This window comes from Antennarius striatus, chromosome 11 (genome assembly GCF_040054535.1).
Source record: "Antennarius striatus isolate MH-2024 chromosome 11, ASM4005453v1, whole genome shotgun sequence".
Classification (NCBI taxonomy): domain Eukaryota; kingdom Metazoa; phylum Chordata; class Actinopteri; order Lophiiformes; family Antennariidae; genus Antennarius; species Antennarius striatus.
The window spans coordinates 9,299,187-9,320,823 of record NC_090786.1 but is presented as its reverse complement, the minus strand read 5'-3'; the positions used below and the strand labels follow the sequence as shown (position 1 = coordinate 9,320,823).

Below are 21,637 nucleotides of genomic sequence, written 5' to 3'. Positions count from 1 at the left end.
ATTACCATTAGTCTCAATAAAACGAAGACTATTAAGTACACAATTTTTCCTGTGTCTGAGTTTGATGACATCACAAAGAAGCCAATATTTGATAAGAGTAAGGTAATTAGTGCTGCATGTACATCTGACTCCTTAGTACATGCTCTAAAACCTTAGTACATGCTCTTGCATTAAAGTAGTTATTTCTTAATATCAGTGACTGGTTTTTTAATTCAAGATTTTACAAAGCCTTGAATTCATTGAAATTAATCTGGTATTAAATACTGATTTGTCGATCCAAAAGCTGGATTACACTAATTCTTTATTGCAAGGTAGAGTGACAGTCTGGCTTTTTGGTGTATTTACAGGTGCTCTGGTGAGGACGGTGTGTCTCTTGTAGAGAACACAAGGTGGAGGATAATGTATATTGTACTCCACTGTGGACTCAACAGACTGTAAAACTGGTTCCATTTTCAGACACTCTGTCAGCAGATAATACACAGGGAGCAAAGAGACTAATGTAAAGTGTGTAGTCTGTGTTATAATTATAACATTGACACATAAGGTTATGATTCACAAACACACACACACACACACACATGCACACACACACATCATTCATCAGAGGACAACTGCCCAAGCTGTGGGGCTCCTGGGACCCCGTTAATAACATACACAGTGGGTACCTATTATGCAGACTCTGAAACCTGAGAGCCAGTCACCTGCTCTGCTACATGAGCCTGGACTCTGGAAACAGGAGGAAAGAAGGAGGTTAAGCAGCTCCACCAAGCTGCATGCCTGAAGGACAGAAAAGGGATAAGGCCGAAGGTACTCCTCTAAGCTCTCAATGACGTAAATGTGTGTTTTTACCAGTGTAACCAGAGGTATGTGTGAGGAATTAATTTTTAACAAGCATTAACGTCGACAGAACAGTGTCCACTGTTCAAGTTTTCCAAGGACACAGGCTCACCGTGCCTTTTCATTCGCAGGGCATTCTGAGCTCTGAACCAGCAGTTAACATAAACTCAACAAATTGACTCATGAGTCCAAGAGTCTTTTATCCCCTGTCAGCTCAAAGGACTTTCACGAGGGCTTTAGAAGAGACCACAGAGCTCGCTCAGCTACTCAACTGAATGGTTGTGTTGTGCCTCTGGTTGTGTGCAGGAGGATCCAACCTATGTTTTCAGGTAAGAAGGCAATATGTCCTGTAAAGTTTGAAAATTCTTTCAAAATCTTGCTTCTGCTGTGAATTTAACCAGATTTTGGCGCATGTGACCATATTTCAATGACTCACAATCAGGGCTTTTTACTTGCTTGATTCAGTCCAGCAACTATTTCATGTAACTGCATACATTAATATTGAGCATCTTATTTTTCTGTGATTCATTGAGCACTGAACAGCCAGAAAAAAAAAATTCAAATTCAACCTCGCATGAATATTAATCATGTTACATTAAGATGATAGAGGTAAATGTTCTCACGTAAGAAGTAGTTGGTTATTAAGTATTTCTTTTAGAATTCTTTTTAATAAGAGGATCATTGAAGTGGGTGTGTAAATAACAGTGAGGAAATGAAAAACACTGTGCACCCAGTAAAAGACCAGGATAGTCAAAGAATAATAAGAGACAAAAAAACCCAAATAACAAATATGGCACCTCAGACTACCTAAGCTTTTTGTCCGAGGGCTCTCTCAGCGAGCTTCATTTTAGCACTGCTGAGCTCTCTCATATATATATATATATATATATATATATATATATATATATATATATATATATATATATATATATATATATATATATATATATAGATAGATAGATAGATAGATAGATAGATAGATAGATAGATAGATAGATAGATAGATAGATAGATAGATAGATAGATAGATAGATAGATAGATAGATAGATATAGATCTTAGTTTAACAAATAGTCCGTGTAAGTGTTCCATTTGAGCAGATTTAGCTCAAGACATCACAACCGCTGTACTACAATTGCATGTCAGAAATGCTTAAAATCTCCAGACAACATTCCAATTCTTGTGTGGCAAGGAAAGGGACTTAAAAAACTTTGACTTAACCGAGTACTTTGATGACTTGCATCACCCTTATTTCAATAGAACTGCAGGTTATGAATAGGAGTTATTTCACCTCAACTTCTGAAAGATTTTGGTGAGGATGAAAAGGATGTAGCAGAGCCTTATTTCAATGCCTTCCTTATTCATTGCAGCCTGATCATTATTGTCAAGGACAATTAAAGATAAATTCTAAATGTACAAAAAACTGAACAATGGGCCACTTCATATTAGTCTCATAGTTTCCTCTTAGTCTGCATGTACAATAGCAAGTTTAACCAGTCTGCTGAGTCTGTGGCAAGATACAGCCTAACTTGAACCTTTCTGTTCTATCGGAGTGAATACATTGAAACAACAAACTGTTACATAACCACATGGATGAGAGTCAAACTAATGCATGCAAATTTTATGGACAAGCAACTAACTAATACCAATGCAATAAAAAAAATACAGCAATGAAGGAAACTTAAGTAGGTTAGAAAATCTTATTCGGTTTTTGTAAACTAACACTGAGGTTACAAACCCTAATAGGCTTTTGTAACCTCAATGTTACAAAAGCCTGTTTGATTTGACAACTCCCATATATTTGATTTGATACCTCCTATATACTAACCATCGTTTTGTGGCAAACTCAGATGCATTTTCTTTAGATATTTTGTACATTGTAAACATTCTGTACTTAATTTTGCACACACATTACAAGATTCAATCATATTAAATTCATCCCACAGTAAAATAATAAAGGACATTACAAATCTTCTCTCTGAAATAAAGATCCTCTTTTTCAAAAGAGACTTACGTTAAAAAAACACTTTGTAGACAAAATGTTAAAATGAAATGAGTGACAAAACATTGGAGGTTTTTTCTCATTCCAATTGTATGCTGCATAGAATTTGAATCTATTACAGGGAAGCTCAAAACAAGTAGACAGAACAACTAATGTTAAAATGTCCTGCAACCTGAAATTGTAATTTGATAGTTATTGTATTCGGCCCTTATGAATTAACAACATACAGTATAGCGCAGCACATTTGCCCCCTTGCACTTAGCAGCAACAATTGAAACCAAACACTTATGATAATTGGAGGTCAGTTTCCAACATTGTTATCCTCTTTGCAAAAGTGCTTTAATGCAGATACAGTGAAGGGTTTGTGTGCATGAACTCCTCGTCTTCGGCTGACGTACTTTGACCTGGTCATTCCAGAACTTTAATTTTAAATCATTGTTATCATAAGTGAGAGTAACTTATTCTCACAAGTGGTCTCTTTGTCTTGAACCAGTTTTGTTCGATTTGACACCTCCCATATGCTAACCATTGGTAACCCTATAATGTTTTTTTTGTGGCAAACTCAGATACATTTTCTTCAGAAATTTTGCACACATAGTACATGCAAACGTAATCATTTCGAGTAGCATTTAAATTCATTTTCATTCCTACGTCATACATACTACACAATACTGTATATACTCTGTTATTTGATATTAAAATATTATTCACTGTCTCAGTTCTCCACCTTAAACCATATCCTCGTACCAATACTTACTTTTTCTCATACAAACAAACTCCCACACAACCCTCTTTTTTAGATGATAAAAAAATCTTGTTCCTTTAATTACATCCTTGATGGGCAAATAAATCAAAAGAAGAATGAGGTGGTACTTTGAATGCATAAACTCCTGTTTCAGTGTTGTTGTCGCCCTCTCTGTCCCATGTGACTCACCTCAATGTGGGGCACATAGAGGGAACATAATTACTTTTCCTGAATTATATGCACTATATCATTCAAGTAAACATCTTAGCAAGGCAACAACATGACTTCAATTTGCAAATTCTCACTGTGACACAGAAAGGATATTGTTCAATCCTGACAGGTCTATTGAAAGAGTAAATTGTGCCTCTGTTTGTAACAATCTGGGTTTTATTTAATAGATACATCTGGCATTATATATCTGAATTTAGAGCAGGAAAGTCGGTATATCATGGTTAAAAACTGAATGGTGAAAACATTACATTGATACGCCCTTCCCCTGCTGTCATAAATAATAGAACTAAGCATTTAAACTATTGTTTAACTATTGTCTAGCAAGCAAGGTGAGTAAACGTGTTGAAAGAGTCAATGTCAGCTGAGCTGGAGAGCAGAGACGGAGATTTCTCTTTTGGCTGCTGATAGTTGGGAACTAACCTTAACACTAACACTAACCCAAGTAAATGGATAAATTTCATTTAAAGACACTGAAGTATCAACAGAAAGACTATTTTTAGCCTTGAGATAGAAATATTTTTATGACAAGTGTCATAAGTTCTTTCAAGTGTGCGACGCTTTCATGTCATGTGTCATGTTAGATCATGCAGTGTTGTTCAAATCAGATGCCGTTTATATATTTTATTTTATTTTTTTACTGTTTTGTTCTGAATTGACAGATGAAGAAATAAAGGCTGGCAGATGTCAGTGGGTTTCCACAGTTGGAGATTACTAAGCATCTTGACACCAAACATCAATGAGGTAAACAGCTCTGGATGTTTGCCCCAGTAGGTGGATCTTGAAAGTCAATAAACATTGTTTCTGTAAGTGATTTTAGATATAATGGTGTAGTCTGGGGTCAATGAGTGTTTACGGGATGCATTACGGGATGATTTATTTGATAATTATTCAAAAGTTGTGAAGACAACTGTAAATTGTATATTTTCAATGTCATGGGCATTTACTATCATTTGTGTATTGAGATGGCACGTTGTAGCCACTCTGCATCACAGTGTCGAATCGCGTTTCACAAGGCTATCTGCTCTGAAAAAAAGAATACACCTTTTACACATCGAGATGCATTGTGCAGATTCCCTATCAAATATCAGATCAGATCAGACCAAGAAAAATGAAATTTTATCCTTAGTATTATTCATGGTTTTATTTACTTAAATGTCTGAGCATTTCAATCTTATGCTAGTGAAATAAAACCCTTTTTTCCATTTCATTTTATTTTACCCAATTCTCATAAATTTTATTCGATCATCCACTGATGGAAAACAGATGAATACATTCAGGATGCAGAAAGTGTCTAATCATATGATTGTTTTAAGTAGTATATCCATACATGCAGCAAAGTATACTAATTTGCATATTTGAACCACACTTGCTTCAAGCCAATGAAGGCATTTTATCTATTTGGAATAGGTTGAAATTGTATAGGCCCCAAGACTTTTATTTTTTCCGAACCACAGAAAACTGCAAAGAAAACTTCAGAGAGAACTGATTAACACATCTGCTGCTCTCTAATTCTAGCTTCATCCAATAGTAAAGAGATTTGGCAACATTTTATGCTTAGAAATGTGTTTTACTTTCATATATTTGATCAATGATTTTTTGTGTTAATATAGTCTCAAGTTGGCAAGAAAGTAAATAATTAGATAACCCCAGAGGTTAATGCAATATCTTATTCTTTAGGTTTCATTCACTTCATTTCAGTCATACAATACTCCTGCTTGCAGAGCAATGAATGGCAAACTAACTGCACAACTTTGTGTTTCTGTCTTGTCACAGGCCTCACATGAGGATTTCACTGCTTCACTGCACAGGAATGTCCCGTCATGGGGTGTGTGGAGGGGGCAAGAGGAAAAGGAGAATGTGTCCATTGGAGCAATAACATGCTCTGTCCACTCACAGACCGCGAACACTAGTGAATTTCCTACCCGTTCAGGACTGCAAGCCTCCCAGATGTTATGGGAAGGAGTCCAAAGGCAGCCTTTTGTTCCATCACCACTACAGACAGGAAGCTTTTGCCATCACATTCCACCTTACAGGACCTTATGAATCCGATATCACCAACAAAATTGCAAGATGCTTTTGGAGGCAGAGTCTCATCCATACCAACGAATACAATTAGAGCATCAGACTCTAAACTGGGTGCGTGCAGACAGAATCCTACCAGTGTGATGCCACATGAGTTCAGACAGGCATACGTACCACCTGATGAACTGGCAGTGAAGAATCATGAACGAAGGAAAGAACAACTTGGACAATGCAAACTGAGCTGCAGAGAGTGTGACAGAAAGCAGGACATGGTATGTGGATCATTTACCCACCTGTCTCCACTGCCCTCCTACCAGTCTAGTATCCATCGTGAGATTCCTCTGTGGTCCGTTAGTACTTTTGTGTTTTTGGACAAGTTGCTTTCCCTTTCTCTTGTGGAATTAGACAGCAGAAGAAGTGATCATCCCACATTGTACAGGTCAACATTGTTTGTTCACCTCAGTAGGCCTTCCTACCACCGATGCTCGCCAGATAAACAAACAAAAAAAAATGAGGGTTACAGGAAACCCAGTGTGACCATGTTTGTTTATTACAATAACTATGGCCAAGAGAATGGTTTGGGTCACTGCGGTAAGCCTCCATTGATCCCCCAGGGTGACGAGGTTGAGCTAATACGACCCATTTGTGGCATTAACATCAAGGTGAGCGATTCAGGTACACAGCACCACAGAGATACTTTAGGATTAATATCATTCAGAGAGTCTAGAATCTCAATCAAAAAAGCAAGAAGGCAGAAGGGGAATGCTGATGAGGCAACCTCTCTTTCCCAGAGCAATTCCAGGCATTTGGAGCCCACTTCAAATTCTGGCCCAGGTATGAATTTCATTACTTTACCTCAGAACTGAAAATCCAAAGACCACCCACACCGACTTATCTGTTCTTCTTTCAGTGCCTTGTGTGTTCTCCAGCTTTTCTGTATGAGATGATATTTCTGAGTCAAAAGAGCAAATCAAACGTGTAAGGAAGGTAGTCATAGAGGGTAGAAAGATTGTTTCATTCTGCTTTTAACATTTAAACACCTACCATACTGTTCTTTCCTTTCTGCCCATGCATATATGGATCAACTACAAAGTTAATTAAAGAGCTAATAAAATGATTTTTCATTCATGAACAGTTCTGTCTAAGATCTGAGTTAGCTTTTCAGTTATATCATTGTGTTCATATTCAAGAGTTAGACATAATAGTGGTGATTTATTTATAATATTGGCCTGTTTCCGTTAAACAGGTAGTCCTCAATGTATAAATATGTGACTTACGAACATTCAGAGATACAAACAAATGTCATATTTGACTATTGAACTGTAGTTCCGCCTTATGCCACAACCCATACCAAGCAGTACCTCTGCATTTGAGCTTCTCCAATACGTTGTTTGTTGTTGTCTCTGAGCATCTCAGAGCCTCAAGCTTCGTATCTTGGATATTTTACTGTTTATCATGGATGATAAAGTAGAGGCAAAAATTTCCCCTCCTTCTCCTCTTTCTATGCAACAGGATATGCTACAGTACCATAAGGCGGCTGTACTCTGACTGTTGTTGTTGGATGCACTTAAAAAACTGGTCGGGAGTTCCTTAAAATGTTTTCTTCTTCTTCTCTTCAAGGATTAAAGTGTAAGGAGCAAAAGTTTACCGTAAACTAATCTGAATTCAAATTACAGTAATCCCTCGCACATTCTCACATCAACACGTGCAGCTTCAATACAACACTGATTTTTAGTAGGTAGTCACGTGATACCTTCCGTGCATTCTATTGGCTGACGTCATCCAGAAGTGCGCGGCATTTCTTGAATCTCAGAAGGCAGCGCACTTCTGGATGACGTCAGCCAATAGAAAAACTTAAGAACAATTCAAAGGACAAACAACCTCTTGGAACCAATTGCGTTTGTATGTTGAGGACTACCTGTATTAAGGTTTAGCATAATAGTAACGGTACAGTGAAAAAGAACCATAGTTCCAAATCGAATGTATAGCATAAAGAATGTTTCTCAGTTGCAGTGATAGTGTAGCACTGGCAGTGGCTGTTAGAGGCATTGGGGCTCAATAAATATTATGCCAACGCCTGAAGCAGTTACAGAGTTCAATCTGCCTGCCTCTCCTTTTCCATGTGCTGTGCAATTAATAAAGGGCTTTGTATTAACAAATTACAACAATTATTACAGCGATCATTCAAAAAAAATTTCACTAATCCGCAGCTTCTTTTTTCCTGGTTTCTTTTTTTCCTGAGGGTGCTTTTATTTATTCCGGTCAGTAAAGGATCTTATGGCAATAGCTTGACTGGTAACATTAAATGTTTGTGTCTGCTTCCCAGGACATTCACTGTAATGATCCCCTGCATGCTTGCCATATGGTCAAGGCAAGACATTCTCTGACAGAACAGAGCAATGAGGTCACGGATGCAGAATGGATGCACTATCATCTTTTACATTATTCATAGGCAACTCTCTTGTTACCTCTTTTATCTCTCTCCCCCTTTCTCTCTCTATCTGTGTGTGTGTGTGTGTGTGTGTGTGTGTGTGTGTGTGTGTGTGTGTGTGTGTGTGTGTGTGTGTGTGTGTGTGTGTGTGTGTGTGTGTGTGTGTGTGTGTGTGTGTGTGTGTGTGTAAAAGCTTAAATGGAATACATAATCATTGGAAAAATAGTCCAAAAATAGCGAAAACCTGTATTATCACCTGGATTGCATTGGCACCAACAAGATATAATGTACTTTAACAAGCTACAAAAAAATCTGCAAAAAGAGATGTATTTGAAATTATCAATCAATTAATATTAATTCACTTACATGGTATTGGAATCATAAAAATTTAACTGACATATTAAATTCCACTGTCTTTTGAGAAGACTCAAGAACATGGACGAAGCGAACTGGGACACAGCAAGAACGTGATACGGGAAACATCTCCACTTCAGAGAAGAGCTTTGCTGGAATGGAGAATTATTTCCTGGAAGGCACATCCGGGGTTCTTAGCCTCAAAGTAAGAACCACATTTATATTCTCTTTTTTTGGAGCAGCTTCTGCATCTTCTGCGTAAACATGCCTCACATTTACCTTGAATTTTCATTTTTGATATTGCTTCAGATAATTTGAACATAATACTCTTCTCAGTGTCACATAACTACTTTATGAACAGGTTTGAGTTTCCTAATATCCCAATATTTTCTATTAATATTCCTATTTTGAAATCTTTTTCAGTTTTGTATATTATTCAGGTGCAAGCAAAAATAAAAAATCCTCGGTAAATTTAATTTCCAAATTATTCTGCTAGTTTGTACTATTCAAAGTTTAGAAGTTTAGAGCCATTAATGAATTGTTGTGACCGAAAATGCAAATATCACAAGTATGTACAAAGCTCAATTCAGTCAGGAAAATGCCATTTAAATTCTGTTTAGTGTTATATTGTGTGCAAAAACAAAAGAGTTAACTTTACACATGGAAAAGGTCAGTTTATCTGCTTAAATAGAACTAAAATAAGGCATTTACTGTTGGGAATAAGCATGAACCTCACCAGGGATGATTCTAACTATGCAGAGAGACAAATTCTGCCAACACTGTTTGGAACATATTCTATGAGTCTTAGCATCAAACAAATTTCTCTTGGGCCTACATTTATATGCTGTAAAAACAAGCTCTATAATTTAACAACTGGGGCATTTGCAAATATATAATGGGTTTTTATGCATTATTATTATCTAAACATGATTTAAAACCATTGAACTATCAAGAGAAGATACAACACAAGTCAGAACGATCCCTTAAAGGGAGCGTTTACCTCATTTTCACCTGTATTGTTATCTATGGCAATTTTATAGCTAAATCTGCCTTTAAAACACAAAAGGGGTTGTTGTTTTCTTTATTAGTACCAAGTCTGCATGCATCTCAAAACCTTAGAATATCATAGAAAAATACATTTTTTCCACAATTTATTTAAACAGTGAAACTATCTATAAAATAGAAATTGATACAAGTAAAATATGTTTTATTTTAATTCTGAGAATTATGTGTGTCATGAAGGCAATCCGCCAGTGGAGCTGCTAACATGTTATCTTGCTTTGATAGCGACCTTCCGCTCATCTGTTTCCGCACAGATTCACCATAGGGATCAGAGACAGAATTAATGTCGTCCTGTCCTCCACCAACTCTAGTCCTTCTTTAGATCCCCTAGATCTGCAAAACACACATTTGACTCTTGAACCTTCTGGTTCTATGGATGTCTTTTCTCCAATACAGATTAGTCAGCTGACTAAAATAGTCTCCATCATCCTGTCTGTTAGATCCAATCCCATCAAAGCTCATCAAAGAAGCCCTACCTTTACTTAGCAGCCACTTCCTTAATATAATTAACCTGTCATTATCAACGGGATACGTACCACGTTCCTTTAAAGTAGTTGTAATCAAGCCCTTTCTCAAAAAACCTAACGTGGACCCTGGTTCTTGGTCCAACATTGCTTATTTTATACATGTCACTCTCTCTCCCTGTCTCTCTCTTTCTCTTACCCTGTTCTTATTTTCATTTTATTTTCATTCTTTTTCATCCAACCGGTCAAGGCGGATGGCCGCCCAAAAGAGTCTGGGTCCTGCCCGGAGTTTCTTCCTCAATGAGGGAGTGATTCCCCACCGCTGTCGCTTATTCTTGCTCTGGAGGGTTCTGTTGGGTTTTTCTGTTTGTCAAAGCACTTTGAAATGTCTGTTGCTGTTATTAAGAGCTTTATAAATAAAACTTGATTGATTGAAACTTGAAGTTAGGTGAGCTGGCCGGCCAGTCAAGAATGGAAATGCTATGGTCAGGTAACTACTTGCATAGAGTTATTGATCAGATATAGTTTATCAACTTTGCTTGACAGTCACCTTTTTTACTGGGGAAATGGAGTCAGAAATTACTCACAGTCAAGCTTCAGTACTGTCAACATGATCGTTGATTTTTTTTAGCATAACATTCCTCTGTTAAATGGAGGTATGACATTGGATTGGGTACTAATGGAATCATCCCTTTAGATTTAGTTACAGCATAATCAGATAGACATTTAACGTGGCAGCTTTTGTCTGGTGGTGGCATGTAGATAAGTGATAGAAATTCCAGCGTTATTTAATAAGACAGGATTCAGCCATAAGACTTGGAATAAGGTCAAGGGTGTATTTTGAACAATGACTGGGTTAACGAGAATGCAAACCAGCAGAAGAGCAGTCTTACTTATTGTGTTAATAATGACTGGGATACTTTCTTTTGCAGTTGATGCCTTGGAGCTCCCCCAACGGCCAATAGAGTAAACAAAATCATTCCAATAATTGCCATGTAAGGCCAAGACAGTCATAAAGGATGGGAGATGATGAGAAGGGATTGATAGATACACACAAGAGACAGCCTGTATCCACACCCATAGAGGAATACACAGAATGCATCTCTTAGTTTTTTCTGGCTGTCCTCAGGGATGACAAATTTGGCTTTAGTTTATATTTTTCACATCCTCTGCCAAGTACTGGGGATTTGAAAGAAAACTTCAAATACATGATTTACATTTTTTTGTTTCCTTCTTAACTCAGATTTTCTTTTGACATAGTTGTAAGACGTTTCATCTAAAGTGAGGGGTAAAGGTTCATGAAGCTCTGTAAAGGATTCAGACTGCCCCCGTTATGCCCCCACAGACGCTGAGCACAATATTACCAAGTTACCTACATTTCTTAGCTATTCTGTGGCTGCGAAACATATTCTCCACGGTTAAGGAAACGATTAAGGGTATTATCAGAATAGATTCTGACCCAGAGAAGATTTATTTTCTCTTTTGACAGGATTAGTGTCTATGAGTTGCAATGCATTCATCGTACCAACAAGCAGCTTACTGTATACCTCCCCCTGCCTATCATAGGAGGCTTTGGAGCTTTTCAGACCAGGTTTCATCAGCAGATCTCAAGGTCGGGTGAGGAGTTTGGAGCAGAGGGCTATTAAAAGGAGAGCACTGAGGAATTCTAATCCAGACCTGGTGCAGGGCCTCAGGGACAATCCTTGGAAAAAGAGGAACTGCACAACACCAGATCCACTCAGTGGTGAGTACAGCTGAATGATTTTTCCTGACAAACCAGGGAATGTAACCCACTAAGGAGGAGACAATTCAATCTTTCTGGCTAACTGGCAATCAATCAGAAGATGATGGCAGTTGCGGTCCAGCTGCAGGTCACTTGTTCCAGGGAGGTGTGAAAATGAAAGTGAGGGGTCCACATTGGATGAACCACGCACTTTGGAAATTGTCTCCCTGGAAACAGCCGAAAGCTGTATCCCATCTTCTGCATCAGTCTTTTACCATCAATCTGTGTTTAGCAATCTACAGGGTGTAACTCATTCATCAAATTCTTTAAGGGTGAGACTCCTCCTCCTCCTACATAATTTTCTGGTGACAGGTAGACTATTTTTGTATCACAGTGGGAACAAGAACATTATGATCGTGCCATATGATGACTGTTGGAAGGATTGGTTCCCAAAACGTCAATGGTAACCTTGATTAACTTTAAAAGCTGACCTAGTCTCATTTTGTGTTGTGGCAATTATCCAACTTTGCTCTCTGCTGGCCATTATCTAGTATTACAGATATAAGAGTATGCGCTCATCTTTAAACGCTCTGTAAGCAGGGAATATACACAGTGAGATGTGTGTCACATGTTGATATTAAAATGCTTCTCCGGGTAAGTCTTCTTTCCCCACATGAAACTGGTTTGTGGATCAATTCCACAGTTTCCACATTAAACCAGCATAATATACTGTATGTTTGTTGGTTGTTTGTGTTTTTCAATTAAATGTGCAAGGAATGCTATGATCATCAGTTAAGAGCAACTGCTTAGTAGCTACTGAGCAAACGGTTGATAGATCCATGACTGCTCTGACCCGTCATTGGATATTTAACTGCACTGGTGAAAATAGTTGCAGTATGTTCTTGCTGTGACATTGATGAAGGTGTTGATTTTTGATTTGTTAATACCGAAAGTACTACAAACCTCTTTCATCTTTCACTGCACATAAACTTCAGATTTAGAAGCAATTGGTTTGGCTGGAGTGATCTTTCACCACAGCCAACATTACTCTCAGCAGTTTTGACTCCATTGGATTTTTTGTCTGCTTTACAAAATGTGTGATCTGTCAGAACCTCTTCATTTTACCAATATGAAAAGTTTCAGTGTGTTAACCGCAGCACATTTATTGCTACCATTTTCTTTGGAAGAAATCCCAACTGCAATGGACATCTGACATTGTGTGTATTTCTGTTTTAATGCCCACTGAACCTACTATCATGTTTATTTGCATGTAAATTCTCGTCATTTTGTGTGTGTGTGTGTGTGTGTGTGTGTGTGTGTGTGTGTGTGTGTGTGTGTGTGTGTGTCCTAGATAACCTTTTTAAACCGAGAGAGAGGTCTATATCAGGCAAGGAGATGCAGCTGAGGTCCAGACGGTGAGTCCTTCAGATGATGCCACTCTTCTCCCTTTGTAGATTCATTCAGCATAATCCATCACCCTTGTTTGCTAAATATGCCGAGAATGCGGTTTTGTAAACAACACAAACACCATTTTCACAATCATATGCTGTATGCAGGCGATGCTTGATGTCCAAATCTCTTGACAGGAGATATGAGCTACCCTCTGTGTCTTATCTCTCACTTCTTTTCGCTATCTTATCTGGAAAGACACACCTGATCTGAAGATGGTTCCCCACTGCATTTTTTACTGTCTGACTTAAAGCATCTTTTAACAAATTGGCTGTAGTTGTGGGACTGAAAAAGAAGTCAGAATGAGAAGCATTTATCAGTGGATCCCGGCTGTGGTCTGGCCCGATAATACCTTGTCTCTATTGTGTCAGTCTCTTGGCATGACTCAACCATCTTCACACTTCATATCTCCTGCCCTCTAAGAAGTTCACTTTCTGTTTGTCTCTAGGATTTACAACAAACTGCCAGAGGTCACAAAGAAAAAAGAGGAGGAGAAAAAGAAGGCTGTACTACAAACCAACCGATTGCGAGCAGAGGTTTTTAAAAAGGTAGACTTGGAGTGGATTTTTTTTTTACTAATTCAGTAGTTCAGTCCACTATATCTTAGTCTGGTTGACTCGAGGATGGCCGGTTCAAGGCCCATGTGGACAAAAAATTTCAGAATGTGAACTGAAAGTGGACAGGTGCCAGTTCATGTCCTGGGCACTGCAGAGGTGCCCTTAAGCAAGGCACCATCTACTTTATAAGTTGCTCATGGGGTCACACTACGAAGGAGCTGCCCGTCGCTTTACCTGTCATTATACTGTGTATCTGCATGCCAACAGGCCGCTTGTGTGTGTGAGTTTGTTTATCAGGGCCTGTACACATTTATGCACACGTGTGAAACGTATCTACACTGTGAGTGGAAAAACTAATTTCCCCAAGGGGATTATTAACGTACATTTTTTTACCCTCTTTTAGTTAATACAAGACAAGATGCAGAAAGAAAAGAGCCTTCAAACAAATAAAAAACCCATTCACATAAAGAGCTTTAACATAGTGCTGTAACAAAGAAGGTCTATTAATCTATTCTATGATCGTTTAAGACCCAAGAAGCAAACAGTTACTCATCATCTTGTGCTTTTTTGTGTAAAACAATTTTACAGTCGCATAAAGTACTTCAACTCAGAAAACCGTCCACCGTTTGAAACATAGTAAACGTGCATTTTCTAGAATTCTCCTAGTTCTTCATTCTTTGCATTGAAGTAAATACTTGTTTTTGTAATCTAGATTACACATAGTCATGATGTATGAATGAATGAGGTGTAGGTTCATGGACCGTGTACAGTATCTACTGTACTGTATTCTGCAAGAGGAGGAGATGAAACACTGTCCAGCAGAGGTCCCTGTTTGACTGCTAAAGGCTGATCCTCTGGCTTTTCTCCTGCTGGACCTTTGTCCTGATTAAAAAAAAAAGAAGAGTATCTAACTTTCAATGTAGTTAGGATTTATCTTATTTTATGTGGTAGATGCTATTTTTCAGTGATACTTTAAAAAAAAAAAAGTAACCATGAACAATGTTTGTGTCAGTTAGAACCAATCTAACAGATTTGTTCAGTTTCACTTACTCACAGTCAGTCAGGTGACATTTCAAAAATATTAATCATATGTTCGCTATGCTTATGTCATCAACAAAACTGGTCATTAAGTCTTCTTCAGGCTTCAAAGAATTTTTTTAAAAATTTCAAATAAATGTTTTTTATTTCAGGAGCACAAATATTAGATACCTATATTCAGTAATTTATAGGTATCTAATATATTGAATAAGCAGAAAAAGCAGTCAAGCACTTGTAAGACAATGCATGTATTGTATTTCTTGTGGAAAGGAAAAAGTTGTGACTCTTACTGTTACTGTCAAATTTTAAAAACTTTTAAAAAGTCACAGTGAGCCTAGGGAGACAAGGGGAGTCTTCTTCACCCGGATAACTGACAACCTACACAGACACAGTCTTCTTCACCTTTTTTTTTGTTTTTCCACAAAAATCCCCACCAAAGAAACCCAGACAGAGACTATAGTTAGGAGTCATGTTGGACCCTCATAGCGTGGGGCAGACAGTGGGTGGTTCTGAATACTGTTTGGGTGGGACTGTAAGAGATAGATGATTGCACAGGTTCAGATAGCTGGAAAACATCCCCTAACTGTGGCTAGACACCTAAGGAATGAGGCTGATTGAAAATAAAAGTCAATTTAGCAGCAGGGGTTGCTCATGTGTGACAAAGAGCTGCTCTCAAGAGAGTGTGGGAGGTTAAGTCTGAATGCAGGTAGATTTGTTGTATTGTTTTGCTTTTTGTTGTGGGGGTGAATATATCATGAAAATCTTCTTTTTTTCTTATCTTGCAGAAACTTCTGGACCAGATTCTGCAAAGACAAATGGATTAAATTTACTGACTTTGTTTTTAATGAATTGCATGGTACACACTCCTCTCCTGTATGTTCAGTTAGTTATGGTATAAATGTTTTAGCATGTGGATTCTGTTCTGGATATTATGTTGTATCTTTTGCACTCTGCAAAGGTATGCAAGAGAAAAACAAATATTTGATTGTAGTTATATTGTCTGTGAGCTGTTTCTCTTGTCAGACTGAGAAGCAAACACATTTTGAGCAACTTTAACCTTTCTTTTGATAAGTCTTGTTTGATTGGTATATTAAGATCAATTCATTTTTGCTGCAAATATCAGATTTCTTCTAAACAAGCAAGATTGTTGTCAGACTCACATTATTTAAAAAGACAAAATGTGACATCTAAAATGATCATATTAGTTGAACTATGACCCTTTTTGCCACCACTACATTACAACCAGTGATTAAACGAAACAGAAAATCATACGATTGAGTATGATTTTATCCATTTCTGTCCTAACAGCCTGATTCTTTATTTGCAATTCCAATTTCTCATGATGCATCTCAAAATGGAATAAACTTATCTCAACAACATTCTGTATTCTAGCTATGTTATTTTCAAGGAAACTGTGTCTTGCTTGTTTACTTGTTTTAAGTAAAGCACATTGACTCTGTCAGTGGAATTGTAACATACGTGTTATTAAAGCAGAGGGAGGGCTCTGTTTTGTCATCGGTTTCACATTTGCCTCTGGGGCTTTGGAGCCTCCCATCTGCAACACTGAAATTCCAGGCTAATCAAACTCAGGAGACACACAACGGCCATGAAAGGGGCCTTTGTCACTGTTCTGAAAACCAGAGATGACATGGTAAGAAGAGCAGAGGCTCCTGAGCTCTGCATAGAACCGCAGCCGACATATCGCAAGAAAAGGTGAAAGACATCCCTGAGGTATTTAAACACAGCCTGCTGGGATGTGGAGAGAACAAGGGGAGAACGTGTGCCGTGGGTCTGAGAAACACACCCTCTATAAATACATGCTGTTGTGATAGAACCGTTAAACCATTTTCTCTGAGATGAATATTTATAGTGTTTTAAATCCTAAACAAAATGTTCAAGGTTGAGTCTGCTATTGTCATACATCTCAAGTAAGAAAATGATGGGACAGCATATATTTCATGACTGTAGTAAACGGTATTGATAGCGACGAACAGCAATGCCACTGAGTCCATTTTTAAAGAGTGACCCTCATGGGAGATCTGCCATGTATGCAGTTTTCAAATGATGAGGATGAAGTTGTTGTACACAAAGAGAAAGGGCTCTCTCTCTCTCTTTCTCTCTCTCTCTCTCTCTCTCTCTCTCTCTCTGTCTCTCTCTCTCTCTCTCTCTCTCTCTCCAGATACCATGTGTCTGTATGTCACATGGCTATTGCTACATGATGGAGACACCCAGTGGCCTTGACTGACTGAAATGCCCCGAGGATGATGCTGTTATATCAGGAGAACATTAGCTGAGCTTCCATGAGCTAATTGTGTGTATTTAAGCAGACTCACTAACTAGAAGTGTTTAGTTGTTAAGCTGTTCACTGGGAGTAATAGAACCCATGACCTAATGGACATCTCTCTCCAGCAGTCCAGCAGTAGCTCTGTGTTCTAGGATTGTGAGTGACACATTAATATAAACAGTCCTCCCCTATTAACATTTGCAACATTTCCTTTTTGTGGGTTTGACATTGAAAATAAATTAAAGCAACAACAGCCTTAATCTAATAGTTAAAATTTAGCAATGGAAATGTTTTTCCATATTTTAATAAAGAAATTAAATCATTATCTGCTTTAAGTTTATTAGCTTTTTTAAAAAATTAACATCGCAAACCTCATGACATACCAAGTAGATAAGGGCAAAATAAAGTTACTGCTTTTTGTAAAAGAAAACCTCAAGCAGGAACAAGTTAAAAGCTGAACTCTTTCTTAAATGTTAACTTTTGAACCCATTGGAATAAATAAAATTGAATAAAAATCTATACACATTTCCATTTCCTGTAATTACGTTCTCAAGCGGTGCCAAGGTTAAATTAGGAAACCACTTAAAGTGTACCTTATAAGAATTTTTTTTTTCTTCTTGCATGTATCTCTTAAGGGATGAACTCAATGCTCTATACACCCACGCATCAAACACAATATGTACATCATTTCAGCACATCGGCGAGTTGCTGAGAAGAAGCCAGGAAGTCTGAAACAAAAATGAATCTAGTTTATGAATAACTGCACATCTAGGAATTAGTTTTATTCAATCAGAATTAGAAATATTCATTCATCCCACACTTTTACTTGTGTTAGTGTCAACCTGAGACTGTGACTGCCTTTTCATTAATGTGCTGACAGTTCAATAAGAAAACTAGTTGAATCAGAATGTTGCAGTCATTCATTTATGTCTCAGATTTTAATGATCTTGTTCTTCTTCATTAACAATTTCTTTTTAGTATACCAACCTACTCTTATATCCTCCACAGATTTTCTTTTCAATGTTCCATAAACATATGGTTGAGAGTGCCTCCTGTTTTTAATACACTGCCAGTTGATATGACAATGAAAATCTAATGATGATTTCAAAATCAAAATACCATCTAATCTGACTATAAAAATTGAATTCATGTTCTCATGTTGAATCTTTCTTTTAACCCATAGTGTTGTTTTTTTTATTATGGTGGTATCTTCAATATTTAAGATCTGACTTTTCACCAGACAGGCACACAGCAGATCAAAATCACGATAAAATTAGTTAATCACAAAGTAATGGCAACTACATAAAAAAGTCAATAATTTTTTTTTTTAAAAACAAATTGAATGTGAATAATATGAACCGTTTTGTTTTTACTGTTTTCCTTTGTCTGTTTGCTTTATTATTAAGAGTTATGAAGGTATTTTATGTGCATTTTGGAGCTCTGACCTCAGGATCAGTCAGTCACATGTCAACGGCGCCATCCAGGCTTTAGGACCCGGTGGCGTCTGAAGCGCACATGGCCAAGTGTGTCTGCTCTTGTACGAGACAGGATGGCAAGTCTGCCTCACTTCTCTCCACCTTCCTATCATTCTGTCTGTCCGGCAGCTACTTACCTTACATTTATATGAGTATCACTTCCAGTGAACACTTCGGGAACACGTGTCGCCCGTGGAACGTCTGGCAGGAGCGAAAAGTTTTTGACAGCTCGTCTCCGGGATTGACAGCCTGCCGCATCTCGATGGACTCTTTGTGCTGAGGCAGTTCCCTCCCTGTCTTTTCCCACTATAACACAGTGAACTGCCTTGACCTGTTTCCCCCCATCCTATCCACCACCCCCAGCTGTGAAGTGTCTGCGTCATTAAGTGAGCGGTCTGACCGGAGCGCCTCTCTCCCACCTCCGGCTTCACCCTACCGAGCCCGGGCATCATGAGAGCCTGGAGGCGGCGAGAGAGCTTCGGCTTTCTGATCGTCGCTCTGCCGGTATGGAGCCTGTGTTTTGTGCTGGAGAATGCTGACAACACGGTTTACAACATACATGAAGGTGAGCGTGCAATATAAACTAGTGGTTTAGTATTACACTGAAAGCTCTCTGCTGTTGGATCAATTCATTATTGTCCAGAAATTCTCCACAGATCATTAATAATACCTGTGTTACACAGTTGTGTTAGATGTTTTCTCCTTACGCAGCTGTTTTCATTGTCTAGGTGTTCCTGATAAATCTTTTGATTAAAAAAAATAGTTGTTTTTTTTGGATCCCCCTTTTTCTCCAAAAGAAACAATTAAGGGAAGTGTGGGCAGTTAACAGGAAGATTGAACGTCACCTTTAGATTGTAAACATGAACCAGGATGTGACTTATCATTATTCAGCTAAACTCAGTCTTGTGAATGAATGAGCAAGGGTTTTGCATGGAACAGAGGACAGAGCAGGATTTTTGTTGTATGTGATAACAAACATGAAGCCTGAGGGTGTGTCATTACCACTACCCCACGAACCACAGTAAAACTTCCAAGAAAATCCCTCATGTGGCACAAACACAGAAAGATGGAGTGCAGGAGATGTTTATTACCGCCCACATCACTATGATGTGGGGTCAAGGAGCTCCCCTCTCTAAGGGTTAACTGATATATGAATGGACAGAATAAATCTGCTGTGAGGGCAACAGAAACCTCTCAAATGTCAGCAGGATACTGACATCAGCTTCTATAGGAAATGTTTACAACTGCCTGCTTTCACCTCAGCAGAGATTTTTATTGTGGTGTGGCTTATGAACTTTACCTTGACTGCAGGGGCATCTACCAATGTGTACCAGAAAGCCCATACTTTCAGTGTGTGTGTGTGTGTGTGTGTGTGTGTGTGTGTGTCTACATACACACACACACACACACACACACACACACACACACACAAGTACTCCTTAAGATACAAACATCCGACTTACAAACATTCATAGTTGTGAACAACCGTGTGCCACCATATCGGACTACTGTAGTTCCCCTTTAAGCCACAACCCATCGACCAGCATTGCTGCAGTATGCTCATTTCCAACATTCCCCCATCTTGTTCTTGTACATGCCTCTGTGAGTATCTCAGCGCTTCAGTTTCATACTCCCTTGTATACTTTACGATTTATCGTGGCTGATAAAGCAGAGGCTAGTGCTATTGGTACTGGTAAAAAGCATAAGGCAAGTGATGGCAGTGGTAGTGGTGACGATCTCTTCCTAGGACTGCACTTTTCTGGACTGAGGTCTCAGATGTTCCAGGGCCCTGTTGGAGCCACTCTCCCAGTTTGATCGTTACTGCATTACTGACGATCAAACTGGGAGAGTGTCATCTGTCATCACTACCCTCTGCTGCTACCACTATGCCCAGTTGGTTAGCCAGGAGCTGTTTGTCACTATGCAAGTCCCACAAAACCTTGACCCTATGATTCTCAGCCACCCTCTGCAGTATGGTCCATTGAGATTTGGGTAATTATATTCCATACTTGGTACAGATGTTCCTGTACACTATCCCACCACTTGGTTGTACCTCCCTGTGTGTGGCTGAGACATCCCCTTAGAAGCTTGTCTATGGAGGACATTTTTAGTAGGGTATCTGATGACTGGTGCTGTGGACATGTTCATGGCTCTGACCTTTTTATTCCCATTCAGCTGACTCTTCAACTCTTTCCTTACTCTCTGGAGGTATTTATCTGTTGCTGACTTCCTTGTGGCTTCCTCAAGGTTTCCATTAGCCTGTGGAACACTAAGATATTCGTAGCTGTCTTGGATATCACCTATGTTGCCCTCCAGTAAAATGGTATCTGTGATGATCTGACCAAGGGGGTTCAGGCCTGTCCAGAACAGTAATGGTGATAGTGCATCTTGGTATGTGCCATACTTGATGTTGACTTGGGTACTGAGCTTTGAGTTGGCTTTTAGGGTTGTCTTCCATATTCCCACTAGGTTTTGGATGAAGTGTGTGTGTGTGTGTGTGTGTGTGTGTGTGTGTGTGTGTGTGTGTGTGTGTGTGTGTGTGTGTGTGTGTGTGTGTGTGTGTGTGTGTGTGTGTGTGTGTGTCTGTGTGTGTCTGTGTGTGTCTGTGTCTGTGTCTGTCTGTGTCTGTGTCTGTGTCTGTGTCTGTGTCTGTGTGTATTTATGTATTTATACACGCACATACACACTTTGCAAGGACATTGAAATATTAGGGCGAAATCAGCAGGCCAGGATGAACCTTCCCCTGAACTTTATTGTTGACCTTGTTTTGGTGTAATTTAAATGCCAGTTTCAAAGGACTTCAGTGTTCGCGAGGGTTGATATGGCAAAAGCAGATCAGATAAATAAGAGGGGCTCAAGGCCGTTAAGACATTTAAAAACCAGTCAAAGATTCTTAAAAATCAATCTATTCAGTGTAAAGTGGTTGTTTGGTGTGTCTGCAAATCAGGGCTGATGCCATGAAAG

At 38.6% G+C, this 21,637-nt stretch overlaps 2 protein-coding genes across 5 annotated transcripts in view; both read left to right on the top strand.

The window, feature by feature from the left end:
• Nucleotides 1-993: 993 nt before the first annotated feature.
• Nucleotides 994-16,283, top strand: LOC137603834 (uncharacterized). Of its 3 annotated transcripts, XM_068327637.1 has the most exons (9): nucleotides 994-1,166; nucleotides 4,474-4,555; nucleotides 5,588-6,498; nucleotides 6,628-6,670; nucleotides 8,693-8,826; nucleotides 11,714-11,891; nucleotides 13,222-13,285; nucleotides 13,768-13,867; nucleotides 15,700-16,283. In XM_068327637.1, the coding sequence occupies exons 3-9, from the start codon at nucleotides 5,767-5,769 to the stop codon at nucleotides 15,736-15,738; spliced, it is 1,290 nt and encodes a 429-aa protein (XP_068183738.1). In that variant the 5' UTR covers nucleotides 994-1,166; nucleotides 4,474-4,555; nucleotides 5,588-5,766; the 3' UTR covers nucleotides 15,739-16,283. The 3 variants fall into 3 exon arrangements, with proteins under 3 accessions (XP_068183738.1, XP_068183735.1, XP_068183736.1); XM_068327634.1 differs by having other exon boundaries at nucleotides 5,588-6,670; XM_068327635.1 differs by having other exon boundaries at nucleotides 4,474-4,581; nucleotides 5,588-6,670.
• A 2,450-nt stretch (nucleotides 16,284-18,733) lies between these two features.
• adam12b (ADAM metallopeptidase domain 12b) overlaps nucleotides 18,734-21,637 on the top strand; it is a 68,362-nt gene continuing 65,458 nt past the window's right edge. For both annotated transcript variants that reach the window (XM_068327632.1, XM_068327633.1), the window contains exon 1: nucleotides 18,734-19,238. In XM_068327632.1, coding sequence (XP_068183733.1) covers nucleotides 19,124-19,238 — 115 coding nt within the window. In that variant the 5' untranslated portion in view covers nucleotides 18,734-19,123. The remainder of the gene's footprint in view (nucleotides 19,239-21,637) is intronic.